Source organism: Aptenodytes patagonicus, chromosome 2, assembly GCF_965638725.1.
Source record: "Aptenodytes patagonicus chromosome 2, bAptPat1.pri.cur, whole genome shotgun sequence".
Taxonomy (NCBI): Eukaryota; Metazoa; Chordata; class Aves; order Sphenisciformes; family Spheniscidae; genus Aptenodytes; species Aptenodytes patagonicus.
The window spans coordinates 145,263,801-145,283,337 of NC_134950.1; the positions used below are offsets into that span (position 1 = coordinate 145,263,801).

A 19,537-nucleotide genomic window follows, 5' to 3' on the forward strand; every position below is an offset into this window, starting at 1 on the left:
TGGATTCTGCTTTCCACTCCAGGGGCTGATGTCTCCACCCTTGCTGGCACCGGTGCTAAATCTGACTGTCTCTGCAGAAGGTGCTCGCACCAGGCAGCGCAGGCTCAGAGGTTAGTCTCTTCAGACTCGTGCAGTAAACGGGGAGAGAGGCTGCTCCGCTGGGTGACTCGGCACACCTACGTCAGGCTCCTGAGTTGCCCCGGAAAGGGGGACGGGAGTGGGGAATGAGGCCTTGCTCTTTCTGTGCTGTGATTATATACAAGCCAACAGAGATTAGCCAAACACAGCCCTCCACCTATGTTGTTCTTAGATTCAAGCCCTACTGAGGCAACATAAACCTTTTATTCCATATTTTTTACTGAAAGCCCAGCAGGGTGATGATGTGGTCCATGACTGGAGCATCCAAGTGCTGTTGCAATACTCATATAAGTTGGAAGTAACACCAATGAAGAGGGCTCCCCGCACAAGCTGCCACTGACCATTAATATGGTCTTTTGGTTATGCAGTGTGCTGTAGAATACAAAAGAAAGAAAATGCCAAAAATTAACCTGTCAGCTTTACATAAAAGCAGCTAATGCTTTCATCTCTATTCTACTCCATACTGTAAAAGTAAAGCAAGGTGAACATATTAATAAAATATTTAAAGAAGCCCAGTCTTCTGCATTTTTTTAAATTTACTTTTCCTAAAAAAATAATGTTTGTAAACAGAGCAAGTATGAACACTAGCCCATTTTAAGGAAAGCATGCGAGGGTACAGTGTAGAAGACTTCAGTCTGAAAATCCTTTACCGACCTCGTGAAATAGTGTAAGCAGAAAGATTCATCATGAAGTACCAGATAACCCTAGAGAAGACTGTACTTGTATTTTTCAGGTTGTGATGCAGGCACATACTGACCTCCAGAAAATTTTACTTAACCAACCTCAAGATTTTTTTTTCTCATTCCTACAAAGAGTAGGCTTCAAAACTTCCCGCACGCATGTCACTCAGTCCAATTCCCAGCCTTACTGACCATTCCTTAGAAGTTAATAAATGTGTTTTAACTAGTCATACAATTCACTCCTTTCAAATGCAGAAAACTGAAATTTTAATACAGAAATGTGTCTCAACCTAAAGACATGAGATAAGAGCACACAAGTTCATGGGAACTAATCACCTAGAATCTTAAACAGAGCCTACCAGCTTAGAGTCTGAACACTCACCCAGGCAACTGAAGCTAATCAAACAATTTAGTGCCTACAAAAAAAATAATCTCTAGAAACATTATCCCATCATTTCCCATTATTGAATAGATAGATTTTAAAAAGCATGGATAGGCATTGGAAAGAAATCTTCCCTGATCTCTTTACCTGAATTTTTTATTTGGAATGGTCTCAGATTTGGGCTTTACAAAAAAAGTTATTTCTAAAGAAAATAAATGCTCAAGAATTCTGTGTTCTAGCTTTTTTGTGAGCAAACAAGATCTTAAGTCTCATCTATACTGTCCTTGTCCCTCCTGGTCTAGCTCCTTTGTGTATTGATTCTGGCATTTAGGTCATAGCTCAGTGCCTTAAGAAAAATAACTTAAGCTTCACAGAAAAGAAAATCAAGGTGATCCCCAGAGTTTCCTGTGCTTCTTTCCAAAGGTAAGAAGTTCTGCTGGCAGAAGAGCAAATGTTTGGTTCATAAAGCCAGGAGATACCTACGACTGGCCTGAGATGTCCCACGTGGAGCCTGGTGCCTCTGTGGCAGCCTTGGCCCCTCTCCCAGGAACAGTTTTGCCAGCGGCGCTGTTGTGGGCTCCTCCAGGTAGACTTTCCCCAAGTCAACCTCCTCTGGAAAGGGTCCCTGTGTGAGTCCAGGTGTCTGGATGTGAGGAAAATATGGGCTCCAGGTACACACGAATGGGAAGGGAGAGGAACTGATGCAACGAAGGCCCCTTATGTAGAAGGGGAGGATAAAGGCTTGAACCCTAAATGAAAAATGCCTTGATTAGCTCCCCAAAATACATTTTCCTTTACCCAGAAATCACACTGAACATCACAATAAAGATGAGATCTTATTTGCAAGTGTCTTGCCTCCTTACAGCTTGTGTCTCTTTGGAAGTCTGCCTCTCCCAAAAACCATCTCTCAGTCTGCATCCATATGGTATCTCCAGGGTACTTATTTCCTTAGTAGTTAACTACTTGCATGATTCACATGGAGGGCATGAGCTTTTATTGATGGTGTATAGAAGGACAGCCATCAGGATGCATGTGTGTATGTATTTCTAATATCCTTTCATACTTTCATTTAAAAAAAAAAAGATACATCTCCCTTTAATTTTGTCCACAGTCTTCCCTATCTAATCTGTCTGGTTATTATTTCTGGCAGTAGCAGATGATTGTAATGCCTAGGCGCATTACAAGAGGCACACTCTTAGAAGAGTCCCATCCATAGCTCAACCCGTTTTCTGGTCCATAGCAGGGTCCCCTGCTACACAGGCAATGGCACTGCCTGGTGTGGTTTGAAGCGTAACATCAGAAGAAAGAACATGTCTGAGATTACTGGCTTCTGTTCTAATGCAAAGGAAACAGCACCTACAAAGCCTAGGACACAGGGAAGGAAGTTTCCTTATGTGTCGTCTTCTCCACAAAGAGTTCATGTTTCAGCTTCCCTGGGGTTAGGTCACTGATGGCCGTTAAAAGTACAGCTCATGCCTACAGAACCACGGCCTGATAGCACTTTATGAAACATGGTAGATAACATCATTTCTTTTATAGCTAGGGGAGTAAAGTATAGGAAAAGAAAACAAACTTCCTTACACCAGGCACCAAGACAGAGCAGAACCTAAATCAAAGCTCAGGACGGGTCCGTGACCTGGCCGTTGCAGTACACAGCATCTCTAAACCATTACCGAATATGCCACCCATGGGAGCTCCTTACCCCCTGGCCAGGGCAGCCACGAACAGCAAGAGCTCTCTTAGTGCATACAGACAAAAACACACATCCATCACCCAGAGCCCTGCATCTTACCGCAGAGATTTTGAGCAATAGAAAGCAGCAGTAAACATCTCACTAAAAATAAACAGACCTCAGCATAAAGGCTCAGTAAACTCTGAGAAGGAAGTGCCCTGTCAAACAGCAGAGACACCAGCACAACGCTGGGCTGTGTGTGCAAGGGGGGAAGGAAGGGCGAACGGCATTACAGCTATGAGGCATTACTTTTCACGGCAACAATTTTGTCTAGTTGAAATGTAGCACATTATAAACCGTCCATGAATGCTCAGTTGGTTGGAGCATTCAGCTGTTTATATATTCTAACTGCTCTGGAGGAGACAGATGTTGGTAGCTCAGGGCCAGGAAGCAGCCCCTGATCAAACTCATTTACACTGATGACATTTTCCTACACTTCAAGAAATAAATGGACCTGAAAACACTCAGGTGCTTAGTACTGTGCTAATAACTGCATCGGGCAATGACAATTCCTACATTTATTGGGGTTTCAGGTTTCAAGAGAACAGCGAGCTGTCCCGGAGCGAGCTGCATGTTCACCACACTGACACACCACCACCTTTCAGCCCGATTCTGCCCATCCTCCAGCCCACAAGTTTTGTGCATTCGGAGCAGGTAACCCCCCGGGCAGCCAGGACAGCAAGCATGGCTATCCACGATCTCTGCTTAAGGGCAGGAGCATCATGTTCCAGCAGCAGTGTCCAACCTGATGCTTACAGTATTTTGGGCTGAGTTGGAGCTCCTCTTCAGCAGGCTCCCGCATGATGCTTCCTACACAGGATACGTCAGGGGCAGACAAAGTCAGCGGCAGTGGGAGCAGTATGGTAACTCATAGGTACTCAAAGCTCTGAATTCAGACCTAGATTATGACCCTGTCCTCAACGGACGCGTTACTCGCACAAGGAAACACCTCTGCACTACCTACCCAGGCTTCAGTGTCAGTTGTTAATGTAAGCGATGGCAGAGAAACCAATAATGTGTTGCTTGTTGTTGAATTTTGCCATTCTTTTTCATGGCCCCCAGTGTTGAATTACATTGCACACAAGGCCCTGTGTGCATATATGAATTTACACTGTAATATATGGATGAATTTCAAAAAGAAGTTTTATGGTGCATATACCACATTAAATCCCTGCAGCTCTCAGACAGCAGCCACGCTATAATCCTGACAATATCTCTCCTGTACAAGGATCCATTTTATTTTAAGGCTGAGGTGACATTTCTATTTTATTCTTTACCAAAATACAATGAATGGGTTGACTTTTTATTTATGAGTAATGGTACTTATGAATAAAAATTACTAGAGATATTGGGCAGGAAATATATGCAAGTATGAACCTTGGATTTACTTGTAAAAAAGATCTTCAGAAATACCTGCAGTTATTTTGCATATCCATTAATTTTGTGCTTAGTGAAAAGAGGCACTTCACTGCATCTCCTCTCCTAGACCTTCAGCTTGCTTAATTTTTTTTCAAAGATCAACACACGTTTAGACAGTTTGCCAATTTTAAATCTGACAATATTGAAATCTATGCAAGATAATCTACAAATGTAACACATAGATCTATACATCTCTGCTCTGAAGTTGTTTTTCTTTTATGCATATATCCAGATCAAAAGTTTCAGAGCGATCCAGCAGAGCTGAGGGGTACTGGGGGGACTTTCCTTAACAGGACAGCCAAGTTTAGGTCACATCCAACTATTTTTAGTTTACGTTATACATGTAAACTCTCTGGGACTGGACAGAATACTCCACCAAATTAAAAATTAGCAATGGATCCACCACACAAAAAAAAGAGGTTACTCATCTCCTCATTAGTTTCTCAGGCGTGTACTTTACAATATGGCATGTTATTGATTTAATGCCTATTTAAAACAAACAAACAAACAAACGACAGATCTGTGAAGTATTTAGTACAGTTTAAAGATGCTGCTCCACATCACACTTCGGGATCTCATTGAAGAACAGGAGATCCTTAAAAACCAAGTCCCCACTGTGATGAAAAACAGCTCTAGCGCTGCAAAAACAAGACACTCACAAATATCCTTAAATAGGCAGCAAGCACGGAAACTTTGCTGTTTGCAAATTGCGTTATTTCCATACTTGCACCATAATCCTAGTGTCTGGTGCAATGTTTAGTCTTTACACTATGCTGTTTCAAGCAGTGGTTATAAATAAAATAGATACCATCACCCACACACAATAAATCTGCATTTTTTTGTCCATCTCTGTTTGCATCATTTATAATATAGCAGGTGCTGGCTGACATTTGGCCTTTTGAGGATTTTGGTAAGAGACAGCACTATTTATCAATTTAATCAGGGTGGAGGGGGATTTTTGTGTGTGTGTTTTTGAAGGGGGTTTTTTTTGGTTTTGTTTTTTTTTAAACATGGCCTTTATTCAAAGTTTGAGTTACCAAAGTACAGCTTGCAATACAGAAATTTCATAAACACTAACCGTGAGCAAGGTCTTAAAGGAGAAAGATACCAAGTATATCACTTTCACAGTAAAAGAAGGGGATCTTTATAATTTCGTGTGTTCCGTGGCAGGAGGACAAGTCAAGAGCACAACCCACATCCACAGCTTTGCATTAAGTAAACTCCATCTTTGATATGATGAGACACGCCTTTGTCATTCACACCTGTGAAAATTAAAAGGGGATGCAAACCTTTCAGACAGCTTTGAGACAGCCATTGGTCACTGGTCCCTTTTTCTCCCCTAAGGGGGCAGGGACAAAACTAGTCATCTATGCTCCAGCTGAGTTTGGCAAATATCAATGTACTCATTGTCCGAGGAAGAGGATTTAAATTCTTCTTTAGGCTAAAGAAGGAACAACAGATGCCTTGCTCACCTCTGCAGTGCTGGTCATTCTCCTTAGAGACTGAAGGAAATCATCTTCCATTACTAAAGTATTCCAAAACACTACTCTAAAACATACAGGATGTTTTAAGCCATATTCTCTATTGCAGAAAAAGCAGTATAACAGAGTCTTCTTATTCCATAGGAGAATGAAGATGTACAGAGATTCTCAAAAATCAATGGCTTGTAAAAAATTCTCATACCAGAGCCAACATTTAGCCAAAACTTGGCTTCATTAGTCACTCAGGACCAAGTAATATAGAGTATCATGAGTTGGAAGGGACCCACGAGGATCATCTAGTCCAACTCCTGACTCCACACAGGGCAACCTAAAAGTTAAACCATGTATCTGAGAGCGTATGTAGGCCATTAAGCTACGTAGCTTCTCCCTTAGCATCAATCCTGGGCAGCGAGGGGAGGTTCCCCTGGAAAATATAATCATTTCTGAGGCATATAAGAATGAAGATCAAACAGTTGTTGCACAAGTTTAACACTGAATCTTACACATTCTTTCATTTGGGAGCTTACTTAAAAATAACAAGTCAAACTATAGATACACTACAAAAAATTACTCCTGACTATGATTCATGCAATTGCTCACCTCATTCCTTGACCCTACATTCCAATCAGTGCTTATACGCCTACCTTTAGGTAAGCAATCAAATTACAGCAGCCTAAATAGTTCAGGAGAAATTAACCACGTGTTCAGCTCACCAAAGCTCCGGTAAAGATATTTAAATTTCTTATTTCATCCATGAGAAGAAAATTGAAACAGATTTTACACTAATCATCTCTGACACATTTCTATTTCTTCCAAGAGCTCTTGTTCAGGATCTGACTTCAGGGCAAATACACTGACGCAAAAATCCACACTTCAAAAATGAACTACACTTTTCTTTTTTTGAACCACCTTTTTAATGAGGGTAAAAGTGATTCAGCTTCAACATATACATTGACACGCTGCTAAACAAGTTTTAAATGGTCAATAAAGAATGGAGTTAAATTTTGTTTTAGATGTTATTTCCTTTAAAATACAGATGAACAAGGGAGGTGAATACTACAGAGTGAATATTTAAAGTGTAAATTCTATCAGTCTCCTAAAACTGTCTACAGGCTTTCACTGAACGCACACAATGATGCTCAGTCCAGTTCTGAAGAGGAAATCAAGCTACAGAAAAGAGCAATTGTAATGGTTCCATGGGGCAATTTTCTGTCACTAGGTACTGCTGTCGTTCAGTAAGTCCTGATTCTCCCATGTTTGAATTAAAAATGCAATGGCAAGTATGAACCTGAAACAGAGAATTTACCATGTTGTATAGATTAGTGAATTGTAGCTTATGTAAATTATTTTACCTATTAGCTCAATGCTAGCATTTTTCCTTTTAAAAGGTCTGAGAGCACTGCAAAAATTTTATTATGTAATAATAATAATTAAAAAAAATCTAAAACTTTACATACTGAAAAACAAAGGCAAACCTGAAAAGTTCAGTGGAGTCAGTGATACTCTGACAAATCAATTTATAGGACAAATACACAGCCAAGAAATTTTGCTTTGCTCAGGATCACTCAGGGTGTCTACAGCAGAGCAGGAAATAGTAAGATTGTCTTAGTATTAATCCAAAACTTCAGCCAAAAAAACATTATTCCTATTCCCTGGCATTATTGCTTCGGAATAGGGAAGACTGGCAGAGGGAAAAAAGGGGAAGTGATATGAAAGGACCAGTACTAATTTCTATTGTAAATTACATTTTGCGTGGTTGAATTAGGAAACTAAAGTCTCACAAAGAAATCGTATTAGTGTACAGTATTTATTACATTCTATTAATCTGAAGTCAACCAATTTGATATGACTAAATTAATTCTGAAATAAACAGACATTTTTAAATACATATGAAGATGAGGGGCTTTAACATGAGCATATTTAGTTGATCTGCACTCTTAATCCACATGCAAGAAATATCAATCAAATATTGTACATTTCCTTTCATTTTACACTGGTCCATAATAAAGCACAATTTCTGAGGGTGAAAGCAGGGAGGAAAGAAATCATATTTTCAAGTAGCCCTTTTATTAAAAAAGAGCATCAACTATATATTAAGCCAATGTGTTTCTCTCTGATTTTGATTTTACTTACAGTATACAGTTTTGCAAAATATACAGCTCACCAATGATACACAAACAATGGCCCTTTACTTAGGGCAAGTAACCAAAAAAAAAAGAAATCCAACAGAAAAGAATTCTACAGATTAGAAAAGTCATATTTTAGAATATTATACCACTTCAGAGTGCCTCCAATGCTGGTAAGAAAGGTCATGCACAATGTTTTTTAAGTGAATGTTGTCATTAGTCCATGAGAGGTTTGTCTGCATGCTTCACATGAACAGAAAAAGGTACAAGTCACAAGGAAAGCAGCTTTCTCCAGTTATCTTTTAGGCCTGTCTATGTCGTCAATAGCAGCTAGCAGCTTCTGTCTTGCCTTTTTGTTGATGTGGGATCCCAGACAAACATTCACCAGATTGGTCAACTGCTTAGTGGAATATTCCTGGCAAATAAAAGCAGATCATGTTATGGCAGAATAAAACACCAGACAAAGACAGAAAATTAAAAAATGCAGACATACACACTGTGGACTTTTCAACTGATAGAAGCAGTCAGTACACAAGGGAGATTTAAAGTGGTAGTTAAGTCAGGCCTGGATAGTTTTCATAGTTGAGGCAGAGGACAAAACTGTATTTTGCTACATGGCAGATTATAATGGAAAATGCTTACGACTTTAGTAGTGTTGGACTGAGTTCACAGAAAGTAATTCTGCGAATACACACGTATCTAAATCAATTTTTAATGTATTTTCCATTCTTTGGGAGGTGTGGTGGGAAATATATATGCAAATGGGATAAGCTTTTAACACAAAAACATTTTTCTAAACAAACTGTGACAAAAGTTGATCTTTTTTATTTTGACTTCTCATTTCCAATAAGCTTCTAAATACTTCTGCCTACAGGGTCTCCAAACAATGTTAATTTCAGTACATGATAAAGGAGAAAAAAATGGCAAAAATGTTAAGACAAGAATTCTTAACATCTGTCAAAACACCACATTTGCCAGTACTACCTTTATACTTAACATTATCCAAAATATAGCTTCCACCAGTAGGTTTAAACAAGAGTTTTTCCATGTAAGTCACCAAACAACAGCTCACAATCTCTCTTGTGGCTCCAGGTATAACAAGGAAAACGATATTAAAGACATGTTTCTTTCATCTACCTCTAGTGGGATTTAAAGTAATCCCAAAATACAGATTTCAAAATGCTCCATTTTAAAAGACTTTTCACTTTAACAATGGGCAGCTCCAATAGCTTGTGACTATTACTTACGCAGTCCTGTTATAATTGCTAGATTATGCTACCATGAAAGCATGCTAAATGCTTTCAAAACACTAATGAAGACATCTCAGAGAGCAACGTTGATCCTGATTCAGTATTATAAAATGAAGGAAGAAAAAGCAATGACTCTTATCCATTATGCCTTACAACTTAGTTTAAGCAATCTACTCCTAAAGGGAAAGTAAAACTTCATGGTGTGATTTCAGACTGTACTTCTTGACAATCAAGTTGTGCACTTTGGCGTATTCCGAACAGCACACAAATCTTTTCAACTTCACTTTGCTCTAGTTCTCTGCATTTTTTGATACAGTAGGTAGATGTGACTGGCTTATTCATCCTTCTCAGTCATCAGATGTTGAATCAGTACAAACACATACTAACTTCATATGATAATAAATATAATGAACATATACATGCACACACACACATTTATATTTATACTGCTTCCCATACAGATTTTATTACAATAAATGAATATATACATATATATACACACATATACTCATTTTTAACACATAGAAGCATTGATCATTTAGAGTTGTTAGCATGATTCTATCATCATGGTGAATTTTCCCGATAAACAGTAAAAGAATGAAAATTTAACTCTTACCCTATGTTCTTTTATCCAGCGTTCCATGTCATTTTCTGTTAGGTAGTATGCTTTAATGTAGGTCTCCACAAATTCCTTATCTGGAATAGGCCTAATGTCTGTTAACTTTTCTAATTTCATTAAGAATTGTTGAAAGTCCAGTTGCATCAAGGCACGTCCTTCATTGCTGCACTTCTTTACATTGGCATAACTGAAAAGAGAAACACAGTGGTAAGTAAAAATTAGAAGGAAATAGAAATTAATTGTACTTCTCAAAGTTGTTTAACTTAGTCCTTCGAACCTTGAGGAGGAACATAATTATGGTTTTAAGTTAAAAGCAGAGAAGAACTCCTCTTAGGATGTCTGATGCAGAGTTTTATCTGCGTTAGTATAATACGTTTTAGCCCCACTCATAGAACAGAAATCCATTGTACCCAGTGCTACTTAAAAAAACACCCCACCCCACGCCCCACCCAACAAAAGCTACTAAAAATCCTACATTGAACGATTTAACTAGAAGTGGGTTAAAGGAAATGAAACCAATGTTGATCAGCACACTAGACAGTGGCTTTAGTCAAGCGATCATGACCACTGAAGTCTGAAAGGTAACGTGGCAGCTTTAGGAATGGTCACCAGGAGCTTGCTGAACAGTGGCAGCATCAGAGAAAGGCATAAAGCTGTTTGTTCAGAAACACCCACAATAACCAGAGGATAAAGGGTGGCAGCACTGGCTTAATCTCTGTGAGAGGTTAATGTTTTAATGAGAGTAGATTGACAGAAAACTGGTGATAGGTTGGAGCTCAAAGAAGAAGAGAGAGTAGATGAGCTTAGGGCAGGGTAATACCAGGAAGGATTACAGTGGGTTGATAGGCAACAAATGAGGAAAACGATCTTTGCAGTTTTTCAAATGGATAAGAAATTACATTTGTCAAGATCAAAGGAAATTACATCACTATGCCCCTAACCGTGCCAATTTCAGCTGTGTACAGGGAATAAAAAAAAACTTTGGTCTGGAGCACAGTGTCTTGATAGACTTAATCCAGCCTACCCACAGGCTGCTGCCACAAGCGACACTCTTGTCCTACTGTTTCCACTCTTCCTTTGTACCAAATTTAAAGCAAGCTCAGTCTTCCATTGGTTCATGAAGTTGATCCTAACTATTATACAGTCCCTAAATTATTAGGTCTGACACAAAGGAGGCAGCAGAAACATGCAGCTGGAAACTGGATACACAGCAGGATCAGGTTAAGAATAAGAAGAAATCGCACCCTTACAGTTAGTACACAGAAAGAATTTGCAGAATGCAGAAATAACAGAGGCAAAAAGAGTAACGGACCAGGCACAAGCCCTCTGGAGCTCCGAAGAAGATCGGACGATGATTCTCAATAGGACATACTGAAGCACTTCAAGAAGCCAGATGGGAAACAGGGGAGAACATAGAACTAGGAGATAGGGCAGGGCAAAATTTAAAGAAGGATATGGCTGACTGTACTGGAGATGATTCTTCACTCAGTGAAGAGCCTGATGAGAGCAATTTCAGCTGACTGGCTGACTGGAGGAGAAACACCTCCTTCATGGCTTTTAATTCCATACCTTCATGGAATTCAGAGATGAAAGAAGTTATGAAGGTATTCTGAGAGTCAGCTGTTCAGAATACCCTCCTCCCCTTTCCCCAGTGGCAAAAGAAACTACAAGATACGTGAGAAAAAAAGAACTGGGCAAGAAACAGAAGTTACAGGCAGGTATTTGGGAGGAGATAATAATGAGCACTCTTTACACTCTAAGAAAGGGCACAGGACAAAACATATCAGCAAGGTATTCCCAGTTCACTTTGACCAGTCAGTGAAATGCTTAGGTGAAATGCTTAGGTGAAAGTAAAGGTGAAAGTTTCATGGTAAGTCACAAGTGTGAACCAAAACCGCAGCATGGAACAAGACATATGAGTGATGATCTTCACAGCTAAGAATTAAGTGGTTCGTGGACACTGAATTCACAAAAGATGAGTAAGATTGTGAAGTAAGGGAAAGAAACAAGCCCAAAACAGGCACAAGGGCTGAGGCAGAGCAGTTTGGTGGCAACTGATGGTGTTATCCACTTGAAAGGAAAGGGTGATGGGGGGAGGAGAAGACAGATGCTTTTGTTCCACTTCTTTTGATTTGAGGCATGATAAGCAGAAAATAAAATTTAAAAAAAGAAAGATAGTTGTATAGGTCATATGTCCTATGAAGGAATTGAGAAGCCAGAGGGAGGTCATGGCTGGATTTAGTTTCCCTGAAGATGAAATTGATCTCTCAAGAGACTGCAAAAGGATGGCACAAAAAGAAACAGGCATGAGTTTAAGAATGATGGCTTGATGGAAGCAGTGGAAGCTGATGATCCTTAATAGATTAATTAATTAATTAAACCTTAATTAATGGAAAAGAAGGATGCTGTTGAGGTCCTAAATTAGAGCAGACAGCAGGAGAGTGGGATGGAAAGAAGTAAAATAGGTAGTAGGGAGTGCATAGGGTAAAGATAACCAGGAAAGAAATATGGAAACATATGTAGAAAGAGTGGAAGACAGCACATATTCTATGATTCAGAAGAAGGTGTGATGAGAGCCCAGACATATGTAGCAAGGGGACAAGAACACAAAAATAAACACAATACTCAGTCCACAATATTGACTCTGAAATGAATGGGACGCTGATTAAGAGGGAGGGATGAGCAAGGTGTAGCAGCTCCTGACTAAGGTGCTTGAGCCTCTATTTACAAAGCCAACTAAGACACCTCTCTGTTCCTGATGAATTTGGAAAAATCCTGCTCCATGGCTACTCTAAGATAACTGCTAGGGTTGACAACTCCATCTTTCTTCTTGGCAAAGACAAATGGCATCACCATAGAGATGCTGACAATTACACTTTATCTTTCTTCTTTGCTTTGTCAGGAAATGATAATTTTCAGATAGAAGTTTCTTTGAAAGAGAACTATGTTGTTTCAAATGCTTCAATAAAACACTCAGACAATGTCATTCTTCAGCAGTATCTAGGTACAAGACCATCCCCTTTAGGCTTAACACTGTACCATACTGTGTGAAACAACTGCTAAGGACTATGTTAAGCCTTCACATTTTTTAGGCTTCCCAAAAGCGCAAGGGCTTACCAGTGCACTACAAAATTAGAACTTTTAATTCCATAAAATAGACGTTATCGTTATAGACATTTTTACCCAAAAGCAAGACTTTTATGAACTACTTACCCTTCCACGAGAGTTCTATTGGCCAAACGTATGCAGTGCTCCCAGAGGATGTTGGAGACAGGCAGTGGAATACGGACTCTCTTAGACACCTCGTTCAACCTTCTGTTAAATTCTTCAAATTCCTGATGAAACATGAATATTCCTTTAGCATAAAAGTGATCATACTCTATACATCCCTAGCAACAACAATAAAGAATTAGAAATGCACGTGAAAGAGAATACTGAAAAATAAGAGCAAAGCAGAGAAGCTTAAAAGGCACAGACTGTACAGACAAGCTTAATGTGTAAAGTAGAAAGCATACCACTTTCTACTATATCACTGACAACATTACCTCAGTAATTTTTTTTAAAAAAGGAAATACTGCTCTGTTCCCCAGAGGTGTAGTTCTCTGTGAAACTGACACCTCTGAAAATTAAGCAAGTAGCTAATTCTTCAAATGCTGTTTTCATTGCCTCACTCCCTAAACTCATCTTTAACTTTTTTAAAGTCAATATACAGCCACTGAAGAAAATCCAGTGATGATCTCTTTATCCCTCTAAATACCCGCCCCATCAGCTTTCAAAGAGAAGCTCAGAAATATTGTAACCACTTTTCATTCTTCAACCTTTCGCATTAGATAGTTCCCCGGTGCTTTAAAAGGAGCTGAGAGCACCCACTGAAAAGAGTCCACACCTAACAGTTGAGGAGCATACTGCAACACTAGATAACAATTCAGGTTGAGGGAAGGCACCTGTTTCCACCCAAAACATCAATGGCCTGGATGGATTTGAGCTGTTACTATGAGTGACAAACTAGTCATAACTGAACATAATTACTGCTACAATGATTTTGTGACTTACATAAAGTGAAATAGAAGTCTGCTGCCAGTGACTAACGCCTCTATCGTTTAAAAAAAGTATCAAACGACTTAAATATAAAGCAGACTGATAATGAACTGCTCTGTGTAACGAGCAAAAGCAGTTTGTACTGCAGCCTATTAAGACCATACTTGTCCAACAAAATGCTTTCATTCCAAGGCTGTTAATCTAGGTCGTTTTTCCCTCTTTTTTTCCTTCTTTTTTTTCCCCTTTTTTCCCCCATCAAAAATTCAGTAAGTGAAGAAAAACAGAAGGGAATCTCAGTGACCAATTTAACCTAGTATCTGACCAAATAATTGGTGTTTAACACAAATTTTCTGAAAGAGGAATTTGGCAAGAAGCAGGGTATCACAATGTCATGCTTTAACTAGCATACAACTCATTCTTCTGAAGATGAAGATGCCTAACACTCCGTGTTAATTAATTTCTTGAACAATCCTCTTTCCCCAATTTATCTGCTTCCATACATACTATGACTGAGTATAGAATTTTGCATATGTGTGCACATGGCTAAAAGCAGTTGGTTTTTACATTAAACATTGTGCTTACATCTGACACTCCTGGAGCCCCAGGGTACACAGCAAATCACTAATTGCTTAGCAGTAATCTAAAAGCTTCTGTAGCAACTATTATTAACTATATAACGTAGAACCCAGAAATGGTTTTAAATAGTATTAGCCCTGATTGTTCTGAAGCAAATTCATCAGCAGTTGCACACTCAGAAAAGGAAAAAGTTCTACTGCAGAGAACAAACGTTGTAAATACAAACTGATTTCAAAAAGCCATGGCAGCATAAAGAACTGTAAGCACAAAGATTCAGTCAAATTCAGTGCAATGATATACCCTCTATGAGGTCCTCCTTCCTTTGCGCTGATTTTTTTTTAAGCAGAGAACAGCTACAAAGTACAAAGGTGTAATCAAAACTGTTATTCAATACAGATACATAACTTTTTCTATGATACATACTTCACATATCTTTAAAATAAAATTTTCAGTTTCTCTGTAAGAATTAGTATAATTCTACCACTGCCAGAACTTCCTTCTAAAGACCTTTAGAAACGTCATTTAGGCATATATAAAAGGAAAAGAGAGGGATTCTCCCAAGAACTGGTTCTGTATGCCATAAGACACAGCAATTGTACAACCACTTCTACGGAATGCAATTGAGAAGTTGGGTGAATAACCTCCCTTTTACCTTCCTTTTCAAACGTTAACTTCTAAATATAGCAACTTCAGTTAGATAGTGCACGATCATTATTGGTGCTGGTTTGACCTACAGCCCCTATGATACATCTCAAAGACAATCGCTAAAATTATGCAGAACAGCAAATAGCCTTTGTTAAAAAACCCCCACTGTCTCAGGCCACTGGATTTTCCTTAGTGTTACTCCGTTTACTACACATTTATCTACCATTCAAGACTTAGACATGAAACTCATTAAACTTTTGTGGTCACTTTCACCCACCAGGTAGTCAAAAAATCATCATGGAAAACAATCTGCTAGCAGCAAGAATAATGAAAGTTCTGGACAGACTTCCTTATAATAACTTACCATTTGTCAGGATGGTGTATTGCTCTAACCATGCTACTTTAACAGTTTTAGTGAAGTATTACAGTAATTTAATGTTTATATATAAATTCTAGCACACTGTTTCCCAGAAAGTATTCACCTTTAAAAGAGCATCTACATATATATTGTGTTGTGACATGATTTCCTTCACATCCCATTTCACGTTAGCCATGAGAAGCAGCATTTGTTCATAATCAATGGCTTTAGCAGCAACAATCCAATAAACAGGTTTACGTAGTTCACTGGCAGTTGACACTGTCTGAAACAATATAAAGAAAATTCAATTCAGTAAATTTCTGGCTAATAAGAGCAATATATAACTATGATGTACAAGGATTTGCACCATATTGTACAAGTTTCATATCTTTTGTTTAAAAATCAGATGTGAATTACACAACTCTGACCTGAGAATAGAACTGCTGAAGAAAAGGCTTCTTGGCAGCTGGCATCACTGCATCAAGATGAGGCTGAAGACACTCAAACTGCTCAGCCAGAAATACCCTTTGAAAGCAAAGAAAATTTACTGTGAAGTAAATGCAACATTTGGCATGTCTCTGTACAACTTCTACTCTACAGTTGAAATACTTGGCAATAACAATATGTAACCTTGGAAAATTTAGTCCTGAGAAGAACCGTATCAGTTTCATGCTAGCATATCAACAAGTATTCTCAATTCTGACAATTTTAAAATATGATTGCAAACAAGAAAATGCTTGAATAAAGAGACTAAGGCTTGAATATCAACAATTCATATTTCTATTTTACTCAGGATACACTGCAAAAGTCTGTTCCGAAGTCTAGTAAAGTCAGTGGACAAGTGTCCCATAATTTCCGTACTGCAGTCAACATTAATATTAATAAATCCATGTCAGAATTCCAAAATAACATTCTTAATTACTTATATACTAGTGAATCTTTAAAAGATAGAATATGAGATCAAATTTGTTCTCAGGGGCAGGATTTGTTAATAACAACATAACAAAAGATACATTTCTAACTAAGCATAAAGGAATGCAGAAGAAAATAAGCACCTTTGAAAATACATTTTTAAAATTCATTTTAAAATGAACTTCTAATCTTCAAGTGTCATCTTGTGTGGGGGAAAAAAATAATTCCTATCTGACTCTTACTATTATTCTGACCAAATAAAAACCACTTTGTAAGTTTTGCATTACTTGCTTGTTATAATCTCTTCTTCACAGGTAAACTTCCACCCATTGCAAAAAACATTGCAATCCAAGCCAAACCAATATGAACTAAGCAATTTTGAGTCTCAGCCATCACCATTTGAGTACTTAATATAAGGTTTAAATGAACCATACAGATTAAATACTCCCATTAGCCTCTTTAAAATTAAAACTTTTTCCCTGTTAGATTTGGCCTTGTACTGTCACAAATTACTGGACCAGCTGCAGTAAAATTTCATTGCTTGTGCTTGCAGGTGGTTAGGCCCCACTACCTTTAATTAAGAAACTACCTCTATCACTCATATTTAAAATCACATTGAGAGGTAGCAAGAAGGTTTTGGCTTGTAATCACAATCTCTTAAACAATCCATAGCTTCCAGTGACCACACAATGCAGTGTACAGTAAATAACCTACAATGATTCCGTGGCCACCACTCTCTCTGCCAAACCGTACAGTGAATTGCCAGATGTCAAAACTACGAGATGACTGAGATGTGGGCTTGGCACCTTCTCCTTTCTCTCTTCAGCAGCTGTGAGAGTTCCCGTGGGATCAGCAGAGACCTCCTAAAACACAGAATTAACAATTGAAAAACCACAAAACCGGCAAGAATGGCTCCAGATGAGCAGTTTCAGATGACAGATAAGATGAAGGAACGTTTCTAATTCTAAGGTGTAATATAAATCAAGCCTGAATCAAAAGACAACCATAGAGTTTTCTATTTGAACAGTGTGGCATTCAAACAGGTGAAAAAAAAGCACATCAGGTAGATCAATGTCTATCTCAGGAAAAAAAAAAAAAGGCAGAGAACAAACTTCTTACTACACCTTAATGCCCATACAGACTTTAGCCCAACTGCCTACTGAGAGACTGACTTCTCACCCTTGGAGTATCTTCAATCTGACAGCAACCAAATAAGGAGACAAATCAATGGAATATTACTTATGCATGGGCTTCACTGCTTATGTGAGCTGCGGCTAACTTAGGTAAAATACAAATGATGTTTTTAAACAAGTTATCATTCCATGAAAACTTCTATCCTGCAGACATCTCGATTGTAGAAAGCAAGGAAATATTCACAGCACAAGGAAAGAATCTGTAATAAGAAACAGGTTACACCAGTGCCCTGCTGCAAAATTAAAAACAAAAAACCAAAACCCAGAAAAAAACAGAAAAAAAAAAAAACAGAAGAGGACAACAAAGAACAAAAACAAAAAGAGGGAAAAATCCCACCTCTATACTTGAGGCATGTAAGTACAAGTTACAGCTAAAAGAGGAGTCACAGAAGGAAGAAATTCCCAAAGCTATCATATTGGTCTAAGTAGGGATATAAATGGACATCCTCTGAAGCTTAGCTATTTGCCAAAACCATATCAGGACATGCAAACATAAACGTAGTTCTGGCTTTAGATTAATTACTCATACCATGCTTATTGCTTACACACAGGCTAAAAAAATATGAGAAATGCTACAAAGCAAAGGTGATATAGAACCCAGAACAGGTAAAAAAAGGTAGGCAATGATATGGCACTGATTTCTTAAGTAAGAGCCTTCCATGACCCTAGGATAGAAACTCTGTGGCCAGACAGGTGCTACAGCAAATCAGCCTGTTTGTATGGAATGAAAATAAATTTGAGCAATAACACAGTGACAAAGTAGTGGTAAAAATAATTTCTTCAAAAGCAAGATCAGGTGCACAACATGTCTGCTGTAAAGCAACATATGAACACACAACCAATATGACAACAATAATGCTTAAACATGAAATTTATGGTTGGTCTCAAAAACCAAATCAGCATAATTCTCAGATTGCTGTAAAACTGGACAAAGATGAAGGCAACAACATGATAATAAATAAAGCAGCTTTGCAGTTTGGTGTGGTTTTTTTTTCCCCAACTGGAGATAGAAATAAATTGAGAGGAAATTGCAGTGAGGTAACTAAAGAATCAGGAGCAGGAGGAAGAAAAATAGACTCAAGTTGACCGCAACAGTCACCAGGAGTTTCTTCCAGGCTTTGCAGCAGAGAACAACTGTGAGGAATGACACGAAATAGAATAATGTGCATTTGCTATGCACATGTTTTTCAGACAGTTTTGCCTAAGAATTAAAGGAGAGCAGTGAGCACTAGAAACACTGACGGAACTAAGTGGTGGTCTAACTCATTCTAAATATCAGGATTGAGATAAGAAGAATATACATTGTAGATCTTGAAAAGCCAAGAGAAAAGGTACTGCACAGATATAAGGTGAAAAAGGGAAAAACAACAGGGAGGTTATCCTGGTAGGAAAATATCTGACAGACCCATTGTGGTTACGCTGCAGCAGTTCAAGGCAGGATAGGTGAAAATTGATTATGTCAAAATGTGTAAGGACTTGGTGAGAATTTAAGTGATACAGAATGAGCAGAAAGATCAAAACTTTGTTGCTATAGACAAAGCAGCACCAGAATGTGTTTACTGCTTGGATGAAAGCCAAGCCAAAAGTGACATTAAGAATATAAGACAACTGGGAATATAATAGTGTCCAAGCTGTTAAAAACAGTTTGAGGTGTGGAGGGACAAAAAGATCACAAGTTCCACTTTAACCATCTCGGATTTTAGTTGACAGTTGCCTCCTGTGTTGTGACAGCCCAAGGCAACAAGGAACTGGATTTGATAACGCAGAGAGGCTCTTTTAGTTCTGTGTCTCCTGAAGATGTCAAACACAAACATAAATACGGGCTACAGCGGATGGAACAAAGTGCAGACCGGGAAAGCAGAGATCTCACTATCAGACTTCTAAAAAAAATTTTGTAATAGATTACAGAAGCAGAAAGCAGATAAAGCAGGGAGCCTTGAAGGATCCCCACAGAAATTCTGACATTAAAAACAAAAACTGCTGACTGA

The 19,537-nt window shown here is 38.5% G+C and overlaps 1 protein-coding gene across 1 annotated transcript in view; it reads right to left on the reverse strand.

Moving 5' to 3' along the window:
* Positions 1 to 7,621: 7,621 nt before the first annotated feature.
* The window catches only part of VPS50 (VPS50 subunit of EARP/GARPII complex), a 96,304-nt gene continuing 84,388 nt past the window's right edge, over positions 7,622 to 19,537 (reverse strand). The window contains exons 23-28 of the mRNA XM_076331508.1: positions 17,071 to 17,219; positions 15,873 to 15,969; positions 15,569 to 15,727; positions 13,041 to 13,162; positions 9,825 to 10,014; positions 7,622 to 8,373 (exon numbers count right to left, since the gene is read on the reverse strand). Coding sequence (XP_076187623.1) covers positions 8,254 to 8,373; positions 9,825 to 10,014; positions 13,041 to 13,162; positions 15,569 to 15,727; positions 15,873 to 15,969; positions 17,071 to 17,219 — 837 coding nt within the window. The 3' untranslated portion in view covers positions 7,622 to 8,253. The remainder of the gene's footprint in view (positions 8,374 to 9,824; positions 10,015 to 13,040; positions 13,163 to 15,568; positions 15,728 to 15,872; positions 15,970 to 17,070; positions 17,220 to 19,537) is intronic.